We start from the raw sequence: 21,974 nt of genomic DNA on the forward strand, positions 1-21,974 counted from the left end.
CAGAGCTAGCTGAGATTGATAAAAGAACTGCTTGTACGCTACAGGATGTCACAGCAGTATATGCTGGCAGATTCCACAGAAGGGAGACACTGTCATGGAACCATGAACCAGACGTACAACAAGAGATAAGTGGAAAATAAGAAGGCTTTATTGAAAAGCAAGCCGTAAGCAAAAGTCCAAACGGATGGCTAAACCGAAGCAGGGTTAGACAGAGGTCAGGAACCAGAAGGGTAGTCAGACGAAGCCTGGATCAGGAACCAGCAGGGTAGTCAGACGAAGCCAGGATCAGGAACCAACGGGGTAGTCAGACGAAGCCAGGATCAGGAACCAACGGGGTAGTCAGACGAAGCCAGGATCAGGAACCAACGGGGTAGTCAGACGAGGCCAGGATCAGGAACCAGAAGCAGCAGCAGTCTTAGAAGCATGTGAACACAGGAGGACCAAGCAAGGAACTGAAGCCACAGACCTCCTATATATATGAGCTAGGCATCCAGCTCCTCCCAGTGGGAAGGAGAAGCCGCAGGGTGGGAGGCTACAAGAAACCCAGAAACCAAGATGGCCACCAGCACATGTCAAACGAAGGAGAACAGTGAGAAGGTAAGACCATGACAGACACCCCCTGCTTGTGAGAGAAATGCATCTAGCTCTGCAGCTGAAGAGGGGAATAATTAGGCTGAAGAAGACATTAGGAAAGGCCCAAAATACCTTTTCCTTCACAGGTATACAAAGAAGCACAGCCATTATGCAAACCTTTTTTTTTTTTTTTTTTTACTCAGGTACTCATTAAGTATTATTTCAGCCACATCATTTCTCGTACCACATTTATTAAGACATCTTTTGTAAAATACCCAGAAAAGTGGGCATGACTTAATCTGCTCCTAAAATGGTCAATTTATTAAGGCATGCTCTATTAGTTTGGGGGCAAAGTAATGGTGTAAAATCAGCTATCCAGGAAGTGGCATAAGAAACAGAAAAGGGACTATTTGGGGGCAGAGTCTAGCCTTTGCCGGGAATTAATGTTTAATATACAGTACAGACCAAAAGTTTGGACAGACCTTCTCATTCAAAGAGTTTTCTTTATTTTCATGACTATGAAAATTTTTAGATTCACACTGAAGGCATCAAAACTATGAATTAACACACATGGAATTATATACATAACAAAAAAGTGTGAAACAACTGAAAATATGTCATATTCTAGGTTCTTCAAAGTAGCCACCTTTTGCTTTGATTACTGCTTTGCACACTCTTGATGAGCTTTAAGAGGTAGTCACCTGAAATGGTCTTCCAACAGTCTTGAAGGAGTTCCCAGAGATGCTTAGCACTTGTTCGCCCTTTTGCCTTCACTCTGCGTCCAGCTCACCCCAAACCATCTCGATTGGGTTCAGGTCCGGTGACTGTGGAGGCCAGGTCATCTGGCGCAGCACCCCATCACTCTCCTTCATGGTCAAATAGCCCTTACACAGCCTGGAGGTGTGTTTGGGGTCATTGTCCTGTTGAAAAATAAATGATGGTCCAACTAACCGCAAACCGGATGAAATAGCATGCCGCTGCAAGATGCTGTGGTTCAGTATGCCTTCAATTTTGAATAAATCCCCAACAGTGTCACCAGCAAAGCACCCCCACACCATCACACCTCCTCCTCCATGCTTCACGGTGGGAACCAGGCATGTAGAGTCCATCTGTTCACCTTTTCTGCGTCGCACAAAGACACGGTGGTTGGAACCAAAGATCTCAAATTTGGACTCATCAGACCAAAGCACAGATTTCCACTGGTCTAATGTCCATTCCTTGTGTTCTTTAGCCCAAACAAGTCTCTTCTGCTTGTTGCCTGTCCTTAGCAGTGGTTTCCTAGCAGATATTCTACTATGAAGGCCTGATTTACACAGTCTCCTCTTAACAGTTGTTCTAGAGATGTGTCTGCTGCTAGAACTCTGTGTGGCATTGACCTGGTCTCTAATCTGAGCTGCTGTTAACCTGCGATTTCTGAGGCTGGTGACTCGGAGGAACTTATCCTCCGCAGCAGAGGTGACTCTTGGTCTTCCTTTCCTGGGGCAGTCCGCATGTGAGCCAGTTTCTTTGTAGTGCTTGATGGTTTTTGTGACTGCACTTGGGGACACTTTTAAAGTTTTCCCAATTTTTCGGACTGACTGACCTTCATTTCTTAAAGTAATAATGGCCACTCGTTTTTCTTTACTCAGCTGCTTTTTTCTTGCCATAACACAAATTCTAACAGTCTATTCAGTAGGACTGTGTATCCACTTGACTTCTCCACAACGCAACTGATGGTCCCAACCCCATTTATAAGGCAAGAAATCCCACTTATTAAAACTGACAGGGCACACCTGTGAAGTGAAAACCATTTCAGGTGACTACCTCTTGAAGCTCATCAAGAGAATGCCAAGAGTGTGCAAAGCAGTAATCAAAGCAAAAGGTGGCTACTTTCAAGAACCTAGAATATGACATATTTTCCGTTGTTTCACACTTTTTTGTTATGTATATAATTCCACATGTGTTAATTCATAGTTTTGATGGCTTCAGTGTGAATCTAAAATTTTCATAGTCATGAAAATAAAGAAAACTCTTTGAATGAGAAGGTGTGTCCAAACTTTTGGTCTGTACTGTATGTGCTTGAAGTGACTTACAACATGACAAACCCGCACTAATTCAGTTTCCTGACATCCATCCAGACACATTACTTCCGTTCCGCGGCCCCGCAAAAAATAGAACATGTCCTATTCTTGTCTGCAGCCACGGACAAGAAAAGGCATTTCTATTATAGTGCCTGCCATTTGCGGTCCCCAATACAGTTGCGGAAGTGTGAATGGACCCTTATTGGTATCCAGAGGACATGTTGTAACAGGTCGTAGTCCACATGGGAGCCCGACATAAAGTTCCCTGCTCCTGCACTCTTTGTGGCCACATACCCATCGGGGGGGCAGAGGGGAGGGTATGATGCATCTTTTTTTGAGGTGAGGAATGGAGTGAAGCCTGAGGACTCTATTAGTTGGATGCTTTAGGATTAATTGATGATTACAAGAATTCTAACTTGGAATGTGCGGGGCCTTGGGGAAAAAATAAAAAGACAGGCGGTTTCAGATTTGATACGGAGACATCTACCGGCTGTTGTTAGCTTGGTAGAAAACCATTTTACACAGGACACGATCTTTTGACTTGGGGGGAGGTGGGCTACACAGGTCTACAATTCTACATATACTAGTTGTTCTAGAGGAGTCACAGTTTTAATCCACAAACAGATACATTTTGTATGTTTGGCATCCTCTGTTGATAGACAGGGAAGATATGTCTTTCTCCATGGCAGGCTTGATGGGAAGTTATGTATTCTGGCCTTTATTTATATTCCCCCTCCTTTCTCTATGCAAGTATTGACCTGTTTGTTGATCAGTGGCCTGAATGTCTGGCGATAGTAAATGGGGATTTTAACTGTGTGATGAACCCAGATGTAGATAGGATCTCTATGGGAGGGAATGGCTATTCCCCGGCCCAGGGGTCCCCATGGCTCGTTTTTGCCGAGAGGTGGGCCTCGTGGATGTTTGGGAATATCTATTCAAAGGAAAACGAGCTTATTCCTGTGTCAGTAAATCTGGAAGCTCCATGTTTAGAATTGATCTGGCCTTGATAAATAAAGGATATTTAAATTGTATTAGACGGATGAAATATGAGACCAGATCTGTTTCAGATCATGTTCCTTTTTTAATAGAGCTATGCAAATAGAGCTATGCATGGTCAGGAATACTTTTAGACTGAAACCCCCATTAAGATTGAATCCCCACTGGCTATTATTAATTGATAATCATAACCAGATAGAAAATGAGATTATTTCCTTTTGGGATAAAAACACTGGTTCAGCTAAATCCCAATACGTTTGGGATGCATTTAAAGCGGTTACGAGAGGGATTTTCATCAGTATAATTGCTAATTTGACTAAACGTTATGCAAAGAAGGAGAAAGAACTAGAGGAAGCAGCTGCGGTGGGAATGGCAAGATATGTTAACTCAAAAATAGAGGGAGATAGAGAGAGTATGCAGAGGACAAGTCAGGCCTTTTCTGACTTTCTTCTGGATAAAGCTCAACAAAGGTTATTCTTTAAAGGACACAAATATTTTTCTGAGGCAGGACGCCCTGGAAAGATGCTGGCTAGGGTAATAGCTAGCCAGGATCTAAAGAAAGAGATTTGTAGTATTCGGGCCCCCAATGGGACCATTCTGGAAGACCAGGAGGAAATAATGGAAATATTCATAAACTATTTCTGTGAATTATATAAATCAGAGAGTATTCTCCCAGAGGAAAAGATTGACTCATATTTGGAATATATTTCCCTTCCAGTTCTGACAGATAATCAAAAAGAACATTTGGAAATGGACTTAAGTCTTCAAGAGGTTGAGGATGCAATTAAGGCTACTTTCACACTTGCGTTCGTCGGTCCGCTCGTGAGCTCCGTTTGAAGGAGCTCACGAGCGGACCCGAACGCCTCCGTCCAGCCCTGATGCAGTCTGAATGGAGCAGATCCGCTCAGACTGCATCAGTCTGGCGGCGTTCAGCCTCCGCTCCGCTCGGCCAGGCGGACAGCTGAACGCTGCTTGCAGCGTTCAGCTGTCCGCCTGGCCGTGCGGAGGCGAGCGGATCCGTTCAGACTTACAATGTAAGTCAATGGGAACGGATCCGCTTGAAGATGACACCATATGGCTCAATCTTCAAGCGGATCCGTCCCCCATTGACTTTACATTGAAAGTCTGAACGGATCCGCTCAGGCTACTTTCAGACTTAGAAATTTTTCTAAGTTATTAATGCAGACGGATCCGTACTGAACGGAGCCTCCGTCTGCATTAATATGATTGGATCCGTTCAGAACGGATCCGATCAAGCGCAAGTGTGAAAGTAGCCTAAAGCTTGTTCAGGTAATTCCTCCCCTGGATTGGATGGACTTCCATATGAGTTTTATTGTAAATATAGGGAGGTTATTCTTCTGCATCTGTGGAGAACACTCTCTGATTCAATAAAGGAAGGAACCCTTCCAGAAACAATGACAGAGGCCGTACTTACAGTTATATTAAAGAAGGGTAAAGACCCTAATGATTTGGGGTCGTATAGACCTATTTCTCTTCTCAATACAGATGTCAAACTTCTGTCTAAAATTTTAGCTACGACGCTATCTAGTGTTATGACATCAATTATACATCCAGATCAAAATGGATTTATGCCTAATAAATGGACCCATTATAATCTACACCGTCTCTTTGCTAATTTACAGACATCTGGAGGGGCCTCACGATCCATTTTGTCTATAGATGCTTCTAAGGCCTTTGATAGAGTTGAGTGGGGTTCCTTTGGAGAGTGCTTCATAAGATGGGCTTTGGCCCGAGGTTCAGTTATATGATTAAACTGCGGTTTGCTCTCCGGTATGAAAACGGAACGGAATGCATTTTGGAGCACTCAGTTCGGTTCAGTTATGTTTTGTCCCCATTGACAATGAATGGGGACAAAATTGAAGCATTTTTTTCCAGTATTGAGACTCTATGACGGATCTCAATACCAGAAAATATTAGCCTTAGTTCTTAAAAATGACACAGTGGGAAACTATACAAGAAATCACAAATTACCAAATATTATCACTTTATGTTGTTCAACGTAACAGCAATTCTTAAAAAAAAAAAAAAAAAAAAAAGCAATAAACATGTGAACACAAAATAAATGCACTAATGTAATTGTAGGAAGGGTTACCAAGAGGATAGGAAATTGTTTATACATGTACACATAATAAAACTCTCACTGATATGTTAGGCCATTTTACATTTCTTAATGGGAATTATAAAAATCAAACAAACAGATCCAAATAGGACAGAAATAAGGGGCTCTAGGCTTGTGTGAAACAGAGCCAACCATGTTATTGCAGTTTGGGGCACTAGATCCGGCTATCTCCTCAGAGTGGCTTCAACTTGAGTTCAACATAAAACATCTACTCTCTGGACAGAACATCCCATAGGCTTTCCAGACTGCACATGCTAATCTTGCTTATAACCAAGCACAGTCCATCTAATAATATGCAACCGATCCATTAAAACACAACTGAGCTAACAACAGTCTTGTAAGGGTGGTACCATACAGGTTTTTTTTGTGACATTTTTTTTGAACCAAAGCCAGAAGTGGATCCAGCAGGAAGGAGAAGCCTAAGTTCTCATTCCCTTCCAACCCACTTCTGGCTTTGGCACAAAAAACTGCATCAAAAACTGCTACAAAAAGCTACACTGAGAAAGTTGCCATCAAACTCTCTTGTATTTTCCTTTGGTATGAATGAGCCCAGTGGTCTGCTGGCAGGGTTACCACGCATTGGGGTTAGTGATTGTCCATTTCTTGCTGGCAGTGCTTGTTGTTTCTTGTACTTTGCTTTAAGTAGTCTGGATTTCAGGAACACATTTTGTGTTGTAAAAAAAATAATGAAAAGACGCAGATCTAATTGTGTAGTATCATAGACCAGTGTCATCCAATCACATGAAACTGCAAAGGAAAGAACCAAAAAATGGAATGTAAAAAGAGACAAAGCATTATCTTATACATTGTGTCATCATTTACATTCTATGCTGTCATTTTCATTGCTGCGGACATAAACGGGGTCTGTAACCAGAAAAATCTGTGTTAAACCATGGGCAGTGCCTTGTAGAGCCCACTCAGCTGAATGAAATAATACCTTATCAGAGGCATCAGGAGGAGTAAGGGTGCACAGAGAGGCTTGCAGTGGTGGATTATAATTGGGGAGTTTGGGTCGGTTGCCCCGGGCCTGGCATCGCTGGGGGCCCAACGCTGTGTGGGGGAAATTACTATATGGGGCAGTGTGGGGGAGATTACTATGTGGGGGCAGTGTGGGGGAAATTACAATATGGGGGCAGTGTGGGGGAAATTACCATATGGGGCAGTGTGGGGGAAATTACCATATGGGGCAGTGTGGGGGAAATTACCATATGGGGCAGTGTGGGGGAGATTACTATATGAGGGCAGTGTGGGGATAATTACTATATGAGGCATGTAGTGGAAATTACCATATGGAGCAGTGTGGGGGAAATTACAATATGGGGCAGTGTGGGGGAAATTACCATATGGGGCAGTGTGGTGGAAATTACTATATGGGGCAAGTGTGGGGGAATACCATATGGGGCAGTGTGGGGGGAAAGTACCCATATGGGGCAGTGTGGGGAAATTACTATATGAGGGCAGTGTGGGGGAAATTACCATATGGGGCAGTGTGGGGGAAAATTACTATATGGGGCAGTGTGGGGGAAATTACTATATGAGGGCAGTGTGGGGGGAAATTACTATATGGGGGCAGTGTGGGGGAATTACTATATGAGGGCAGTGTGGGGGAAATTACTATATGAGGGCAGTGTAGGGGAATTACCTATATAGGGAGCAGTGTGGGGGAAATTACCATATGGGGCAGTGTGGGGAATTACCATATGGGGCAGTGTGGGGGAAATTACTATATGGGGCAGTGTGTGGGGGAAATTACTATATGGGGCAGTGTGGGGGAAATTACATATGGGGCAGTGTGGGGAAATTACATATGGGGCAGTGTGGGGGAAATTACCATATGGGGCAGTGTGGGGGAAATTACCATATGGGGCAGTGTGGGGGAAATTACCATATGGGGCAGTGGGGGAAATTACCATATGGGGCAGTGTGGGGGAAATTACATATGGGGCAGTGTGGGGGAAATTACTATATGGGGCAGTGTGGGGGAAATTACATATGGGGCAGTGTGGGGGAAATTACATATGGGGCAGTGTGGGGGAAATTACATATGGGGCAGTGTGGGGGAAATTACCATATGGGGCAGTGTGGGGGAAATTACCATATGGGGCAGTGTGGGGGAAATTACATATGGGGCAGTGTGGGGGAAATTACCATATGGGGCAGTGTGGGGGAAATTACCATATGGGGCAGTGTGGGGGAAATTACCATATGGGGCAGTGTGGGGGAAATTACCATATGGGGCAGTGTGGGGGAAATTACCATATGGGGGCAGTGTGGGGGAAACTTACCATATGGGGGTCAGTGTGGGGAAAATTACCATATGGGGGCAGTGTGGGGGAAATTACCATATGGGGGAATGTGTGGGGGAAATTACCATATGGGGCAGTGTGCGGGAAGGATTTACGATATGAGGGCAGTGTGTGGGGGGAAATTACAAATATGGGACAGTGTGGAAGAAATAACTATATGGGGCAGTGTGGGGGAATTGACTATATGGTGCAGTGTGGGAGAGATGAATATGTGGGGGCAGTGTGGGGGGAATTACTATATGGGCAGTGTGGGAGAGATTACTACTATGGGGCAGTGTGGGAGAGATTACTATGTGGGGGAAATTACTATGTGGGGGCAGTATGGGGGAAATTACTATGTGGGGGCAGTGTGGGGGGAATTACTATATGGGGGCAGTGTGGGGGCGTTTTTATTAGGGGACATTATTTTTGGGGACACTATACAGGCATTATTACCTGGAGCACAATATAGGATGTTATTATTACTGGGGGCACTCTAGGGGACATTATAATTGCTGTAGACACTCTAGGGAGCTTTAGGGTAATTTATCAAACTGGTGTAAAGTAGAAATGGGTTAGTTACCCATAGCAACATTCCACCTTTCATTTTTGACAGCACCTTTGGAAAATGAAAGGTGGAATCTGATTGGTTTCTATGGGCAACTAAGCCAGTTGTACTTTACACCAGTTTGACAAATGACACCAATTATGAGAAATCTAACGTGTCTGTGTTACAAACTCTGTAGAGACGAGATGCGGCTGAAAGAATTTGTCATGGTGGTCTGGGTCAAACGGAGGAGAAGAGGAAAGAAGGTCTACATGGCAGGAGATGTCACTGGATGTTAAATGCATGTGGTGCTGTATTCCCCTATATGTAGAGCTGGCTCACCACTGTGATCTGCATCTCATCTCCTCCAAGTCTTTTTTATCATAATCGTATGTATTTTAAATTTGGCAACTAAAATTTTAATTTGTCACCTGCAGTCCTATGTAACAGCCCAGATAACAGTGATAACTTTCTGTGTGCAGATAATGTAGTAGATGTTCCATGCAGTGATATGTAACACCCCACATAACACAATAGTTCACTGTGTTATATGGGGTGTTACATAGGACTGCAGGTAACATCTATTAAATCTGTACTCAGAGAGTTATCTCGGTGGGGGTCTGACGCCTGGCACCCCCGCCAATCAGCTGTTTAAGGAGACTGTGATGTCCCAGTGAGCGCCGCAGCCTCTTTGCTCCTTACCAAGCACAGCACTGTCCATTTGATAGCCCTGCGCTTGGTATTACAGCACAGACCCAATCACTCAGATGGGACAGAGCTTCACCTAGACCATGTGAACGATGTCATATGGCCTAGGAAAAGACTTTGGCGCTTACGAAGCACCGCAGCCTCTTTATACAGAAAAAAAAACCAGAGTTGGGTAGACAGCCCCGGGCATATCATGCACTTAATCCGCCCCTGGTGGCTTGTGCCCACCCTTGGTGCACTTAACTGCTCTTTTGCATATGGATGCCTTTTCTCCAGAATGAAGCAACAGATCACTAAGTGTCATTACATTCAGTGGATCTAGCCCTTCAAGGTACTGTCCTGGTTTAAGAGTGATCTTCCTGGTGATAGATACCCTTTAAATAAGTTAATACAAGATTTAAACATTCCTTAACCACAGGATAGGGTTTGATTTGTGGGGGTTTAACCACCAGGACCCCAGCTCATCACAAGAATGGGGGTCCTGTGTCTTTCTTTTGAATCGAGCTGTCCCACTGCTGCTCCACTCAATTTTATAGGGCTGCCGGAGATAGCAGAGTGCTGTACCATAGAGACCAATAGAGCATCAGCGCACATGCTTGACCACTGCCCAATTCATATGGGGGACACAAAACCCTGTTCAGTGGTCTGATCTCTGCTGATCAGACACTTATGTTCTATCATGTGGATAGAGGATAAGTTTAAATCTTGGGACAACCCCTTTACATTTATAATCCTCTTTTAACTTGCATTGGCTACGTGTCATCAGACACAAAATGTAATACTTGTTATTGGTTATTTAATTAGTAATTATTTTCCTATGAGGAGTATATTCTCATGAAGCTTTGATGTCCTTGATGAAGATCTACCATTCACCAGTAGAAACAGTTTTACCCTTTACATTTTCAGATACAGGTTTTCCTTTAGCAGTGGGTGAGGGCACAGACAGGTAATATTCTGGAAGAATGAACTTACGTTTTGCGGTCCTTTTTTAAGCTGGTGTTGGCAACACTTCCAAATGCTTGTCCTTGTAGGAGCTCTGCTGCTGCTTTACGTTTCTGAAATGCATTGATTTCCTCCTGTAACTCTTTCCGTTTGTCTTCTAGATTTGTCCTTTCATCATGATGAAGCCTCTTCAGCTGCTCAAATCTATTCTGAAGCTGTATAAATCACATGTTATTAATAAGGGCGCAACATTCAATAAAGTATACCTTTGTAAAAAAATAAAAATTATCTCATAGAGGTTATGAACACTGTTCTAAATGGTCTTCACTAAAAACATCCTACCAATTTTTATCTAGATGGCTTCCCTGCTGAATCTGACATAGCTCCAATAACACACTGCTCCTGTTTCTGAGTGCTCTCCCCCTCCCTTCTCTCAGAATTAGCAGCAAGAAGAGCTAGTAGTAGTAGTAAATGGGAGATCAGATTGCAGAGAGGAGGAAAAGACTCCAAGGAGAGAAGCTCACACTGCCTATGGATAAGGAGGAAAGAACACACAAGGCGGTCTAAAGACAAAGGGGTAGAATCACATATGATGTGTATGATTATACAGGGAGTGCAGAATTATTAGGCAAGTTGTATTTTTGAGGATTAATTTTATTATTGAACAACAACCATGTTCTCAATGAACCCAAAAAACTCATTAATATCAAAGCTGAATATTTTTGGAAGTAGTTTTTAGTTTGTTTTTAGTTTTAGCTATTTTAGGGGGATATCTGTGTGTGCAGGTGACTATTACTGTGCATAATTATTAGGCAACTTAACAAAAAACAAATATATACCCATTTCAATTATTTATTTTTACCAGTGAAACCAATATAACATCTCAACATTCACAAATATACATTTCTGACATTCAAAAACAAAACAAAAACAAATCAGTGACCAATATAGCCACTTTTCTTTGCAAGGACACTCAAAAGCCTGCCATCCATGGATTCTGTCAGTGTTTTGATCTGTTTACCATCAACATTGCGTGCAGCAGCAACCACAGCCTCCCAGACACTGTTCAAAGAGGTGTACTGTTTTCCCTCCTTGTAAATCTCACATTTGATGATGGACCAGAGGTTCTCAATGGGGTTCAGATCAGGTGAACAAGGAGGCCATGTCATTAGATTTTCTTCTTTTATACCCTTTCTTGCCAGCCACGCTGTGGAGTACTTGGACGCGTGTGATGGAGCATTGTCCTGCATGAAAATCATGTTTTTCTTGAAGGATGCAGACTTCTTCCTGTACCACTGCTTGAAGAAGGTGTCTTCCAGAAACTGGCAGTAGGACTGGGAGTTGAGCTTGACTCCATCCTCAACCCGAAAAGGCCCCACAAGCTCATCTTTGATGATACCAGCCCAAACCAGTACTCCACCTCCACCTTGCTGGCGTCTGAGTCGGACTGGAGCTCTCTGCCCTTTACCAATCCAGCCACGGGCCCATCCATCTGGCCCATCAAGACTCACTCTCATTTCATCAGTCCATAAAACCTTAGAAAAATCAGTCTTGAGATATTTCTTGGCCCAGTCTTGACGTCTCAGCTTGTGTGTCTTGTTCAGTGGTGGTCGTCTTTCAGCCTTTCTTACCTTGGCCATGTCTCTGAGTATTGCACACCTTGTGCTTTTGGGCACTCCAGTGATGTTGCAGCTCTGAAATATGGCCAAACTGGTGGCAAGTGGCATCTTGGCAGCTGCACGCTTGACTTTTCTCAGTTCATGGGCATTTTCACTATTCACTATTTTGAATGAAACGCTTGATTGTTCGATGATCACGCTTCAGAAGCTTTGCAATTTTAAGAGTGCTGCATCCCTCTGCAAGATATCTCACTATTTTTTACTTTTCTGAGCCTGTCAAGTCCTTCTTTTGACCCATTTTGCCAAAGGAAAGGAAGTTGCCTAATAATTATGCACACCTGATATAGGGTGTTGATGTCATTAGACCACACCCCTTCTCATTACAGAGATGCACATCACCTAATATGCTTAATTGGTAGTAGGCTTTCGAGCCTATACAGCTTGGAGTAAGACAACATGCATAAAGAGGATGATGTGGTCAAAATACTAATTTGCCTAATAATTCTGCACTCCCTGTAGAGAAAAGAGAGAACCCATCACAGACTCTGCAGAAAGAGGGAATCACACACTCATCAGTGTCAGTCAGCACAGGGGGGAAGAGATCCTTCCTGAACTACAGAAGTGGAAATCAGTCTAGGAATTAAGCTGTGCTAATATACAGTATGACACCTATTGAAGGCAGCAGCATCCTGCACTCACATGACAAAAGATGGAAAACTGAAGCAGGTTGTAAACTTAATATAAGGGAGTATGAAAATTAATGCAGGAATGAAGATAGCAAGATAACACCAAGATATGTAAAAATCTTTTTTCCATGTCAAAGGTGTCCATAACCATTAACCCCATTCCCTACCCAATGTAATTATGAATTACTGAATACAAGGAAAAGGTCATTTTCCATGTTGAAGTATATTTGCACTGGCAATTTAGGGTCCTTCTGTAGTTCTCAATACAAAGATATAAAACTCATATATATATATACAGTACAGACCAAAAGTTTGGACACACCTTCTCATTCAAAGAGTTTTCTTTATTTTTATGACTATGAAAATTGTAGATTCACACTGAAGGCATCAAAACTATGAATTAACACATGTGGAATTATATACATAACAAAAAAGTGTGAAACAACTGAAAATATGTCATTCTAGGTTCTTCAAAGTAGCCACCTTTTGCTTTGATTACTGCTTTGCACACTCTTGGCATTCTCTTGATGAGCTTCAACAGGTAGTCACCTGAAATGGTTTTCACCTCACAGGTGTGCCCTGTCAGGTTTAATAAGTGGGATTTCTTGCCTTATAAATGGGGTTGGGACCATCAGTTGCGTTGTGGAGAAGTCAGGTGGACACACAGCTGATAGTCCTACTGAATAGACTGTTAGAATTTGTATCATGGCAAGAAAAAAGCAGCTGAGTAAAGAAAAACGAGTGGCCATCATTACTTTAAGAAATGAAGGTCAGTCAGTCTGAAAAATTGGGAAAACTTTGAAAGTGTCCCCAAGTGCAGTCACAAAAACCATCAAGCACTACAAAGAAACTGGCTCACATGCGGACTGCCCCAGGAAAGGAAGACCAAGAGTCACCTCTGCTGCGGAGGATAAGTTCATCCGAGTCACCAGCCTCAGAAATCGCAGGTTAACAGCAGCTCAGATTAGAGACCAGGTCAATGCCACACAGAGTTCTAGCAGCAGACACATCTCTAGAACAACTGTTAAGAGTAGAATATCTGCTAGGAAACCACTGCTAAGGACAGGCAACAAGCAGAAGAGACTTGTTTATGCTAAAGAACACAAGGAATGGACATTAGACCAGTGGAAATCTGTGCTTTGGTCTGATGAGTCCAAATTTGAGATCTTTGGTTCCAACCACTGTGTCTTTGTGCGACGCAGAAAAGGTGAACGGATGGACTCTACATGCCTGGTTCCCACAGTGAAGGATGGAGGAGGAGGCGTGATGGTGTGGGGGTGCTTTGCTGGTGACACTGTTGGGGGATTTATTCAAAATTGAAGGTATACTGAACCAGCATGGCTACCACAGGATCTTGCAGCGGCATGCTATTCCATCAGGTTTGCGTTTAGTTGGACCATCATTTATTTTTCAACAGGACAATGACCCCAAACACACCTCCAGGCTGTGTAAGGGCTATTTGACCATGAAGGAGAGTGATGGGGTGCTGCGCCAGATGACCTGGCCTCCAGAGTCACCAGACCTGAACCCAATCGAGATGGTTTGGGGTGAGCTGGACCGCAGAGTGAAGGCAAAAGGGCCAACAAGTGCTAAGCATCTCTGGGAACTCCTTCAAGACTGTTGGAAGACCATTTCAGGTGACTACCTCTTGAAGCTCATCAAGAGAATGCCAAGAGTGTGCAAAGCAGTAATCAAAGCAAAAGGTGGCTACTTTGAAGAACCTAGAATAGGACATATTTTCAGTTGTTTCACACTTTTTTGTTATGTATATAATTCCACATGTGTTAATTCATAGTTTTGATGCCTTCAGTGTGAATCTACAATTTTCATAGTCATGAAAATAAAGAAAACTCTTTGATCGAGAAGGTGTGTCCAAACTTTTGGTCTGTACTGTATATATATATATATATATATATATATAGTTAATCCATTGTCAGTTTACTGCTGCTGTGAGGTGAAGATGGTGTCTGTTAGTATAATAATAGTAGGTGTAGAATTGGGACAAAAGTAAGACCTCTCTATTGTCTTCTTGATAGTCTAGATCAGAGATGGCCAACCTGCTGCCATCCAGCTGTTGTAAAACTACAATTCCCACCATGCCCTGCTGTAGGCTGATAGCTGTAGGCAGTCTGGGCATGCTGGGAGTTGTAGTTTTGCAACAGCTGGAGAGCCACAGGTTGGCCATCCCTGGTTTAGATTAAGATATCCACAGAAGATGTTAGACATTTATTAGCGTAATGTGCAATGTCCTACTTGGTCTGACTGAGAAAGCCAGTTGCTTATGTACACGGGAAGCTGATTCTGTTTCGTTTCAAACGATTTGCCTTTATGTGTTTATTCATACATGGCTGATCTGTTGTAGAAATCTCTGAATGGGACTTGCACCTGAAATCCATGCACCTGATGCAGAAACAATTCCATTCTCATCTGTGGAATGGATTTTCTAGTTGCAGAAATTTCTGTTGTGTGTCAATTTACTCTAAATACCCTCCTGGATGCTCAGCTCTCTCTGCAATAGATGCACCCTCTGTACTTTGATTGGCGGCAGTTGCAGAGCAGAGCCTCTAGGAGTAACGGAAACGCCCCCATTGCTCCTAAAGGCTAATTTGCATATATTAAAACTACATTTTTCTCAGAAATGCGGGCACATATGAACATGGGGCCAACACAACACTTCAGCTGCCAAGCGCACGTGTAACAGGCCAGCCAATTTCATAGGTACAAATCTGCTGACAGATGCGCTTTAAGATTCAGAGAGACCTTTATAAATTTGGCAATGTTGGCACAGTGCCAGAATTCTGTCCGTGCACTAGAATTCTGTGTTCCAAAATGCACGTAAATGTATGTTTCAGAACTGTGGTATTTTTGCCACTACCTGAGGAGACAGTAGAGAATTCGGCATGGTGAACCGCCTGGAGCCGTTCACACTCTAAACATGTCAGAAAATGTGTTTTGAAAATTTTATTTGAGGAGTTTATTAGGACTAGACTGCCTAGTCTAAGTGTATGTCACCTATATATGTTGGCTTAGTTTTACTTAAAAAATGCAGCAAAGTTAAGGTACTTTTTTTGCACATGTAGATGCAATTAAACCAAGCTCCTTTCTCATAAGTCACACCTCTTGTTAGGGTTAGGGCTCTTTCACACTTGCGTTGTCCGGACCTGGCGTGTACTCCATTTGCCGGAATTACACGCCGGATCCGGAAAAACGCAAGTGAACTGAAAGCATTTGAAGACTGATCTGTCTTCAAAATCCGTTCAGTGTTACTATGGCAGCCAGGACGCTATTAAAGTCCTGGTTGCGATAGTAGTAGTGGGGAGTGGGGGAGCGGTATACTTACCGTCTGTGCGGCTCCTGGGGCGCTCCAGAATGACGTCAGAGCGCCCCATGCGCATGGATGACGTGATCCATGCGATCACGTGGTCTATGCGCGTGGGGTGCCCTGACGTGACTCTGGAGCGTCCCGGGAGCGGCACGGACGGTAAGTATACTGCTCCCCCGCTGCCCACTACACTTTAACATGGCTGCCAGGACTTTAGCGTCCTGGCAGCCATGGTAACCATTCAGAAAAAGCTAAACGTCGGATCTGGCAATGCGCCGAAACGACGTTTAGCTTAAGGCCGGATCCGGATTAATGCCTTTCAATGGGCATTAATTCCGGATCCGGCCTTGTGGCAAGTGTTCAGGATTTTTGGCCGGAGCAAAAAGCGCAGCATGCTGCGGTATTTTCTCCGGCCAAAGAACGTTCCGGTCCGGAACTGAAGACATCCTGATGCATCCTGAACGGATTTCTCTCCATTCAGAATGCATGGGGATAATCCTGATCAGGATTCTTCCGGCATAGAGCCCCGACGACGGAACTCTATGCCGCAACAAAAGAACGCAAGTGTGAAAGAGCCCTTAGAAAAGTGTCTAAAGCACTTGATAAATGCAGTGCAAAGCAGGTAAGGTAACGTTATGGCTTTCCGTTATAACAAGGTTATAACAGAAAATAACGGAATCCATAAGATGGAAGGACAGATTCGTTCTTCTGCCCATAGACTTGTATTATGACGGAGTGCAAAATGGAAGCCTTTAAAAGGCATTCCGTTTGCTTTCCGTCCTAATAGAAGTCTATGGGAATCAAAACGGATCTGTCTGGGTCCCGTTATGCAAGACGGAAAAGAAAGTCCTGTCGACAGGACTTGGTTTTCCGTCTTGCATAGCGGGACCCAGACAGATCAGTTATGCTTTCCCATAGACTTCTATTAGAACGGAAAGCAAACAGAATGCCCTGCTATAACAGAAAGCCATAAAGGAATCCTTAACGCTAGTGTGAACCCACCCTAACCAGTTTATTTGTACAAATTGTGCCAAAAAACTGGTGCACTTTCAATAGTTAATCTGCCCCAGTGAGTGCAAGTGTCCCTCTAAAGGTGTGCCCCTATGCAGCAGCCAGAGGTGGCCATGGCTACGGAAACAGCTGAGCTGGCTGTGCTAAGCTGTTTCTGTAACACCCACAGAATGAGAGCTACAGAAGCAGCTCTCGAATAACGGAGACAATGTACTTTGCTGTGCTACGCTGTTTTTATAACTCCTATTCACTTCTATGAGAGTTACAGAAACAGTGCAGCACAACCATATCGGCCATTTCCGTAATCCCGGTCGCCTCTGGCTGCCATATACAATGTATATTACAATCTCATCAATGAATGTCTGAGATGGAATATCAGTGGCAATCCACCAATACTAATTTAAAGGGGGTTCTGCAGTTTTTTGGATAGATCATCAGCATCTGATCAGCGGAGGTCCGACACCCAGGACCCCTGCTGATCAGCTGTTTGAGAAGGCAGCGGCGCTGGCAGTAGCGGTCTTCTCGCTGTTTACCGCAGGACCAGTGACGTCACGACTAGTATCAATGGCCTGGGCGCGGCTAAGCTCCATTCAAGTGAACAGAGCTCAGCCGCGCCCAGGCCAGCTGATACTAGTCGGGATGTCACTGGGCCTGCGGTAAACAGTGAGAAGGCCGCTACTGCCAGTGCCGCTCAAATAGTGGCCACATTTTTCTGTGCTAACCCTGCAGGTATAAGTGACCATCACACTTGTTTTCTTTTGGGTCTAGCACTATTATGTGAAGGATAGAAAGGGACAGAAATGGACGTAATACCTCTCTTTCAGCTTCTTTCAACACGGTCTCCTTTTCTCTTACTCTCTGCACAAAGGTCTGTCTCATCTCTTCCTCCTTCCTCTGCAAATCCTCGAAGAACTCTTGTCGCTTTGCTTCATAAGTTTCTTGCACACTGAAGTACAAACAAACCATAGTGTGATTCTTTTGAGCCAAAAAATTATATAGTCCCCAGTACTGTAGTTTGTATTATTCCTTCAACATTTTGGGAGTGAAGTACCATATTGAGTACAGACTACACGTAGGTCAGATTGCAGGGCAGAACACCTCGGTAATATGACATGCAATGTAATATACTACTGTTTTGTTTCTCATGGACTGGGTATGAATTGAAGGCACACAGCTGTACAGTATAAGACCATAGCAGCCCATGGGTACTGTATTACAGATTCAACACAGGTCTGTACAAGCCCTAGACTAAAGTTATGATCTATGATTGGACAATTCAAAACTAAATTTCCTTCAAGAGTTACTAGGACAACTCACATGGAATCAGTGTATTTCACAATATGCACAGTTAGGTCCATATATATTTGGACAGAGAAAACATTTTTCTAATTTTTGTTCTGTACATTACCACAATGGATTTTGAACAAAACAATTCAGATGCAGTTGAAGTTCAGACTTTCAGCTTCAGTGGGTTGAACAAATTGATTGCATAAAATGTGAGGAACTAAAGCATTTTTGAAACTCAATCTCTTCATTTCAGGGGCTCAAAGGTCATTGTACAAATTAAATGATTGTAAATAAAATGTTAATTTCTAATACTTGGTTGAAAACCCTTTGTTGACAATGACTGCCTGAAGTCTTGAACTCATGGACATCACCAGACGCTGTGTTTCCTCCATGTTAATGCTCTGCCAGGCCTTTACGTTAGCGGTTTTCAGTTGCTACTTGTTTGTGGGCCTTTCTGTCTGAAGTTTAGTCTGTGACAAGTGAAATGCTCAATCGGGTTCAGATCAGGTGACTGACTTGGCCATTCAAGAATATTCCACTTCTTTGCTTTAATAAACTCCTGGGTTGCTTTAGCTTTATGTTTTGGGTCATTGTCCATCTGTATTATGAAACGGCGACCAATCAGTTTGGCTGGATTTGAGCACACAGTATGTCTCTGAAAACCCCAGAATTCATCCGGCTGCTTCTGTCTTGTCACATCATCAATAAACACCAGGGACCCAGTGTCACTGGCAGCAATTCATGCACAAGCCATCACACTGCCTCCGCCGTGTTTTACAGATGGTGTGGTATGCTTTGGATCATGAGCTATACCATGCCTTCGCCATATATTTTTCTTTCCATCATTCTGGTAGAGGTTGATCTTGGTTTCATCTGTCCAAAGAATGTTCTTCCAGAAGTGTTCTGGGTTTTATTTAGCAAAGTCCAATCTAGTCTTCTTATTCTTGAGGCTTATGAGTGGCTTGCACCGTGCAGTGAACCCTCTGTATTTACTTTCATGCAGTCTTCTCTTTGTGGTAGATTTGGATATTGATGCACCTATATCCCGGAGAGTGTTGTTCACTTTGTTGGCTGTTGTGAAGGGGTTTCTCCTCACCATGGTAATTGTTCTGTGATCATCCACCACAGTTGTCTTCCGTGGGCGTCCAGGTCATTTGCATTGTTAAGGTCACCAGTGCTTTCTTTCTTTCTCAGGCTGTACCAAACTGTAGATTTTGCCACTCCTAATAGTGTAGCAATTTCTCTGATGTTTTTTTTTCTTCAGTTTTTGCAGATGAAGGGTAGCTTGTTTCAGCTGCATGGAGAGCTCCTTTGACCGCATGTTTACTTCTCAGCAAAATCTTCAAAGTGCAAGCACCACACCTCAAATCAACTCCAGGCCTTTTATGTGCTTAATTGAGAATGAAATAATGAAGTAATTGCCCACACCTGCCCATGAAACAGCCTTTGAGTCAATTATCTAATTACTTTTGGTCTCTTTAAAAACAGGGTGCCACATGTAAAGGAGCTGAAACTCCTAAACCCTTCATCAAATCTTAATGTGGCTACCCTCAAATGAAAGCTAAAAGTCTGGACTTTATGTCCATGTCCATTATAGAACTATAACTTAAATATGTTTTAGTAAACAGGTAATAAAAACAAAATTTGTGTCAGTGTCCAAATATTCATGGACCTAACTGTATATTTCACATTGTATAGTGGCTGTACTTGGTATCGCTCAGGCTGAACGTACGGCGCTGTGCTTGGTAAGCACGGAGAAGGCCGCATCGCTCACAGGAGCGCTAATGCCTTCTGAAAAAGCTGATCGGCGGGGGTCCCGGGTGTCAGACCCCCAACCATCAGATACTGAAGACCTATTATGATGATAGGTCATCAAGCTCTTTATGTATTGAACCTCCAGGGGCTCAGATTACGGCAAACTCTAATATAAAAAGGTACAGTATACGGATTCTGGACAAAAGCTTCTCACTGTTTGCAGATGATGTACTTCTGATCTTATCCTACCCTGTCGTTTCTCTCACCAACTTACATCACACTCCCAATCGCTACAGTCACTTGTCAGGATACAATGTAAATCATGCCAGAACGGAAGCACTGCCAATTATTTTGTGCCAACCAGCGGTCAGTGCTTTGCAGCACACTTTCTGCTCTATGCTTATCTCTTCCTATTCTGGCCTTTTCCAGGCAAATTTTCCACCTTTACCTAAAGATATGCGTTCTCTGCATATCGCTTCTAGGACATGTTGCAGTGATTAACATATCCATTCTAACTAGATTTCTTTAACTCTTCAAAATCCTGCCAGTATGTATAGCAACTTCTATGCTGCACACAGCGGTTTTACTATGCAGTAAAGCCTCACTATGTGTTCTCTGCATATCGCTTCTAGGACATATTGCAGTGATTAACATATCCATTCTAACTAGAGTTCTTTAACTCTTCAAAATCCTGCCAGTATGTATAGCAACTTCTATGCTGCACACAGCGGTTTTACTATGCAGTAAAGCCTCACTGCAGAGCCGATCTGGGTTTGACAAGACCCAGCAGCTCATGCAGACACACATCCCCCACTGACTGCACTAGGACCGAAGCATGAAGCCGCTGCATTGCTGCCTCGTGATCTGTATTGAGCGCTGTGCATAAAGTGATGGAGAAGGCCAAAACGATTTGAAAAAGTCCCTTCCTTCTCTATGGGGAGCATGGCTGTAACTGACAGCACGCTCCCCGCTCCCACAGCTGCATGATTAGAATGCAGCTGCAATCTCGCCAAGGTCATTCAGGAATATTTTTGCAGAGATAAGCACGGACCGCCCAGGCGTAGATAGTTAACAGGCAGTCTGAAATCTGTGAATCTTCTCCAGAAATACAGAGCAGCAAAAGATGACATATATCTTCTTGAACACTAGATGGCAGCAGAAATACAGTAGCAGAATTACAGCTTCCTAAAAGTGGCCACTAGAGATGAGCGAATTTTATGTTATGAAATTTTTTCACGCTTCGTTTCGTGGTAAAAGCATAATTGCATTATGGATTTCGTTCCCAGGGACAATAAATAAATTCTATGACGGAATGCCTTTAGAGGCATTCCGTCATAATAGAAGACTATGGCCTGCATAACGGATCCGTCCTGTTTCCGTTATGCAGGAGAGGACTCCCTTGCATAACGGAAAAGGGACGGATCCGTTTTGCAGCCCATAGACTTGTATTATGACGGAATGAATAACGGAATGCAGCTAAAGGAATTCCGTTATAGAATTGCATTATGGTCTGTGGTAACGGAATCCATAGCACAATTCTGCTTTTACCACCAAACAAAGCGTAAACGAATTACAAAATATGAAATTCACTCATCTCCAGTGGCCACGTGTATTAAGCTGGCCATACACAGTAGATAGATGTGGTTGAAGGTTGGACAAACAAACATCTGGTCTATCATCGATCAGCTCGGTTACATTTCAACCAATGAACGTTCATTTTGGTTGAAATCGTCTGTTTTGGTCAACTTTAGACCAATATGCATGGCCAATTTTTCACCAAAGGATTGTCTAGTGAATGATCATTACACAATGCAGCCATACTTATTTTAGACCACACTGGCCATTGTAGTCATCTAAACTGGCCTTACATGATCATAACACTGGGTACATGATGAACTTCCTTTCCAGACAATGATGTCATCAGTCAGACAGGATTGCTCTTTGTCAAGTTTTACCTATTGAACAACTGTTTTGCTTAAAATGATCAATTTTAATCAACTTTAGTAAAATTTGTATGGTCTCTTTTACATTAGAGTACTTTCA

General features: G+C 43.2%; 1 protein-coding gene across 1 annotated transcript in view; it reads right to left on the reverse strand.

Annotated features, from left to right (window-relative positions):
- Positions 1–5,700: 5,700 nt before the first annotated feature.
- Positions 5,701–21,974, reverse strand: part of LOC122930863 (septin-10-like) — a 56,978-nt gene continuing 40,704 nt past the window's right edge. The window contains exons 9-11 of the mRNA XM_044284531.1: positions 17,703–17,835; positions 10,282–10,466; positions 5,701–6,516 (exon numbers count right to left, since the gene is read on the reverse strand). Of these exons, the coding sequence (XP_044140466.1) occupies positions 6,507–6,516; positions 10,282–10,466; positions 17,703–17,835 (328 nt within the window). The 3' untranslated portion in view covers positions 5,701–6,506. The remainder of the gene's footprint in view (positions 6,517–10,281; positions 10,467–17,702; positions 17,836–21,974) is intronic.

Source organism: Bufo gargarizans, chromosome 3 (assembly GCF_014858855.1).
Source record: "Bufo gargarizans isolate SCDJY-AF-19 chromosome 3, ASM1485885v1, whole genome shotgun sequence".
NCBI lineage: Eukaryota > Metazoa > Chordata > Amphibia > Anura > Bufonidae > Bufo > Bufo gargarizans.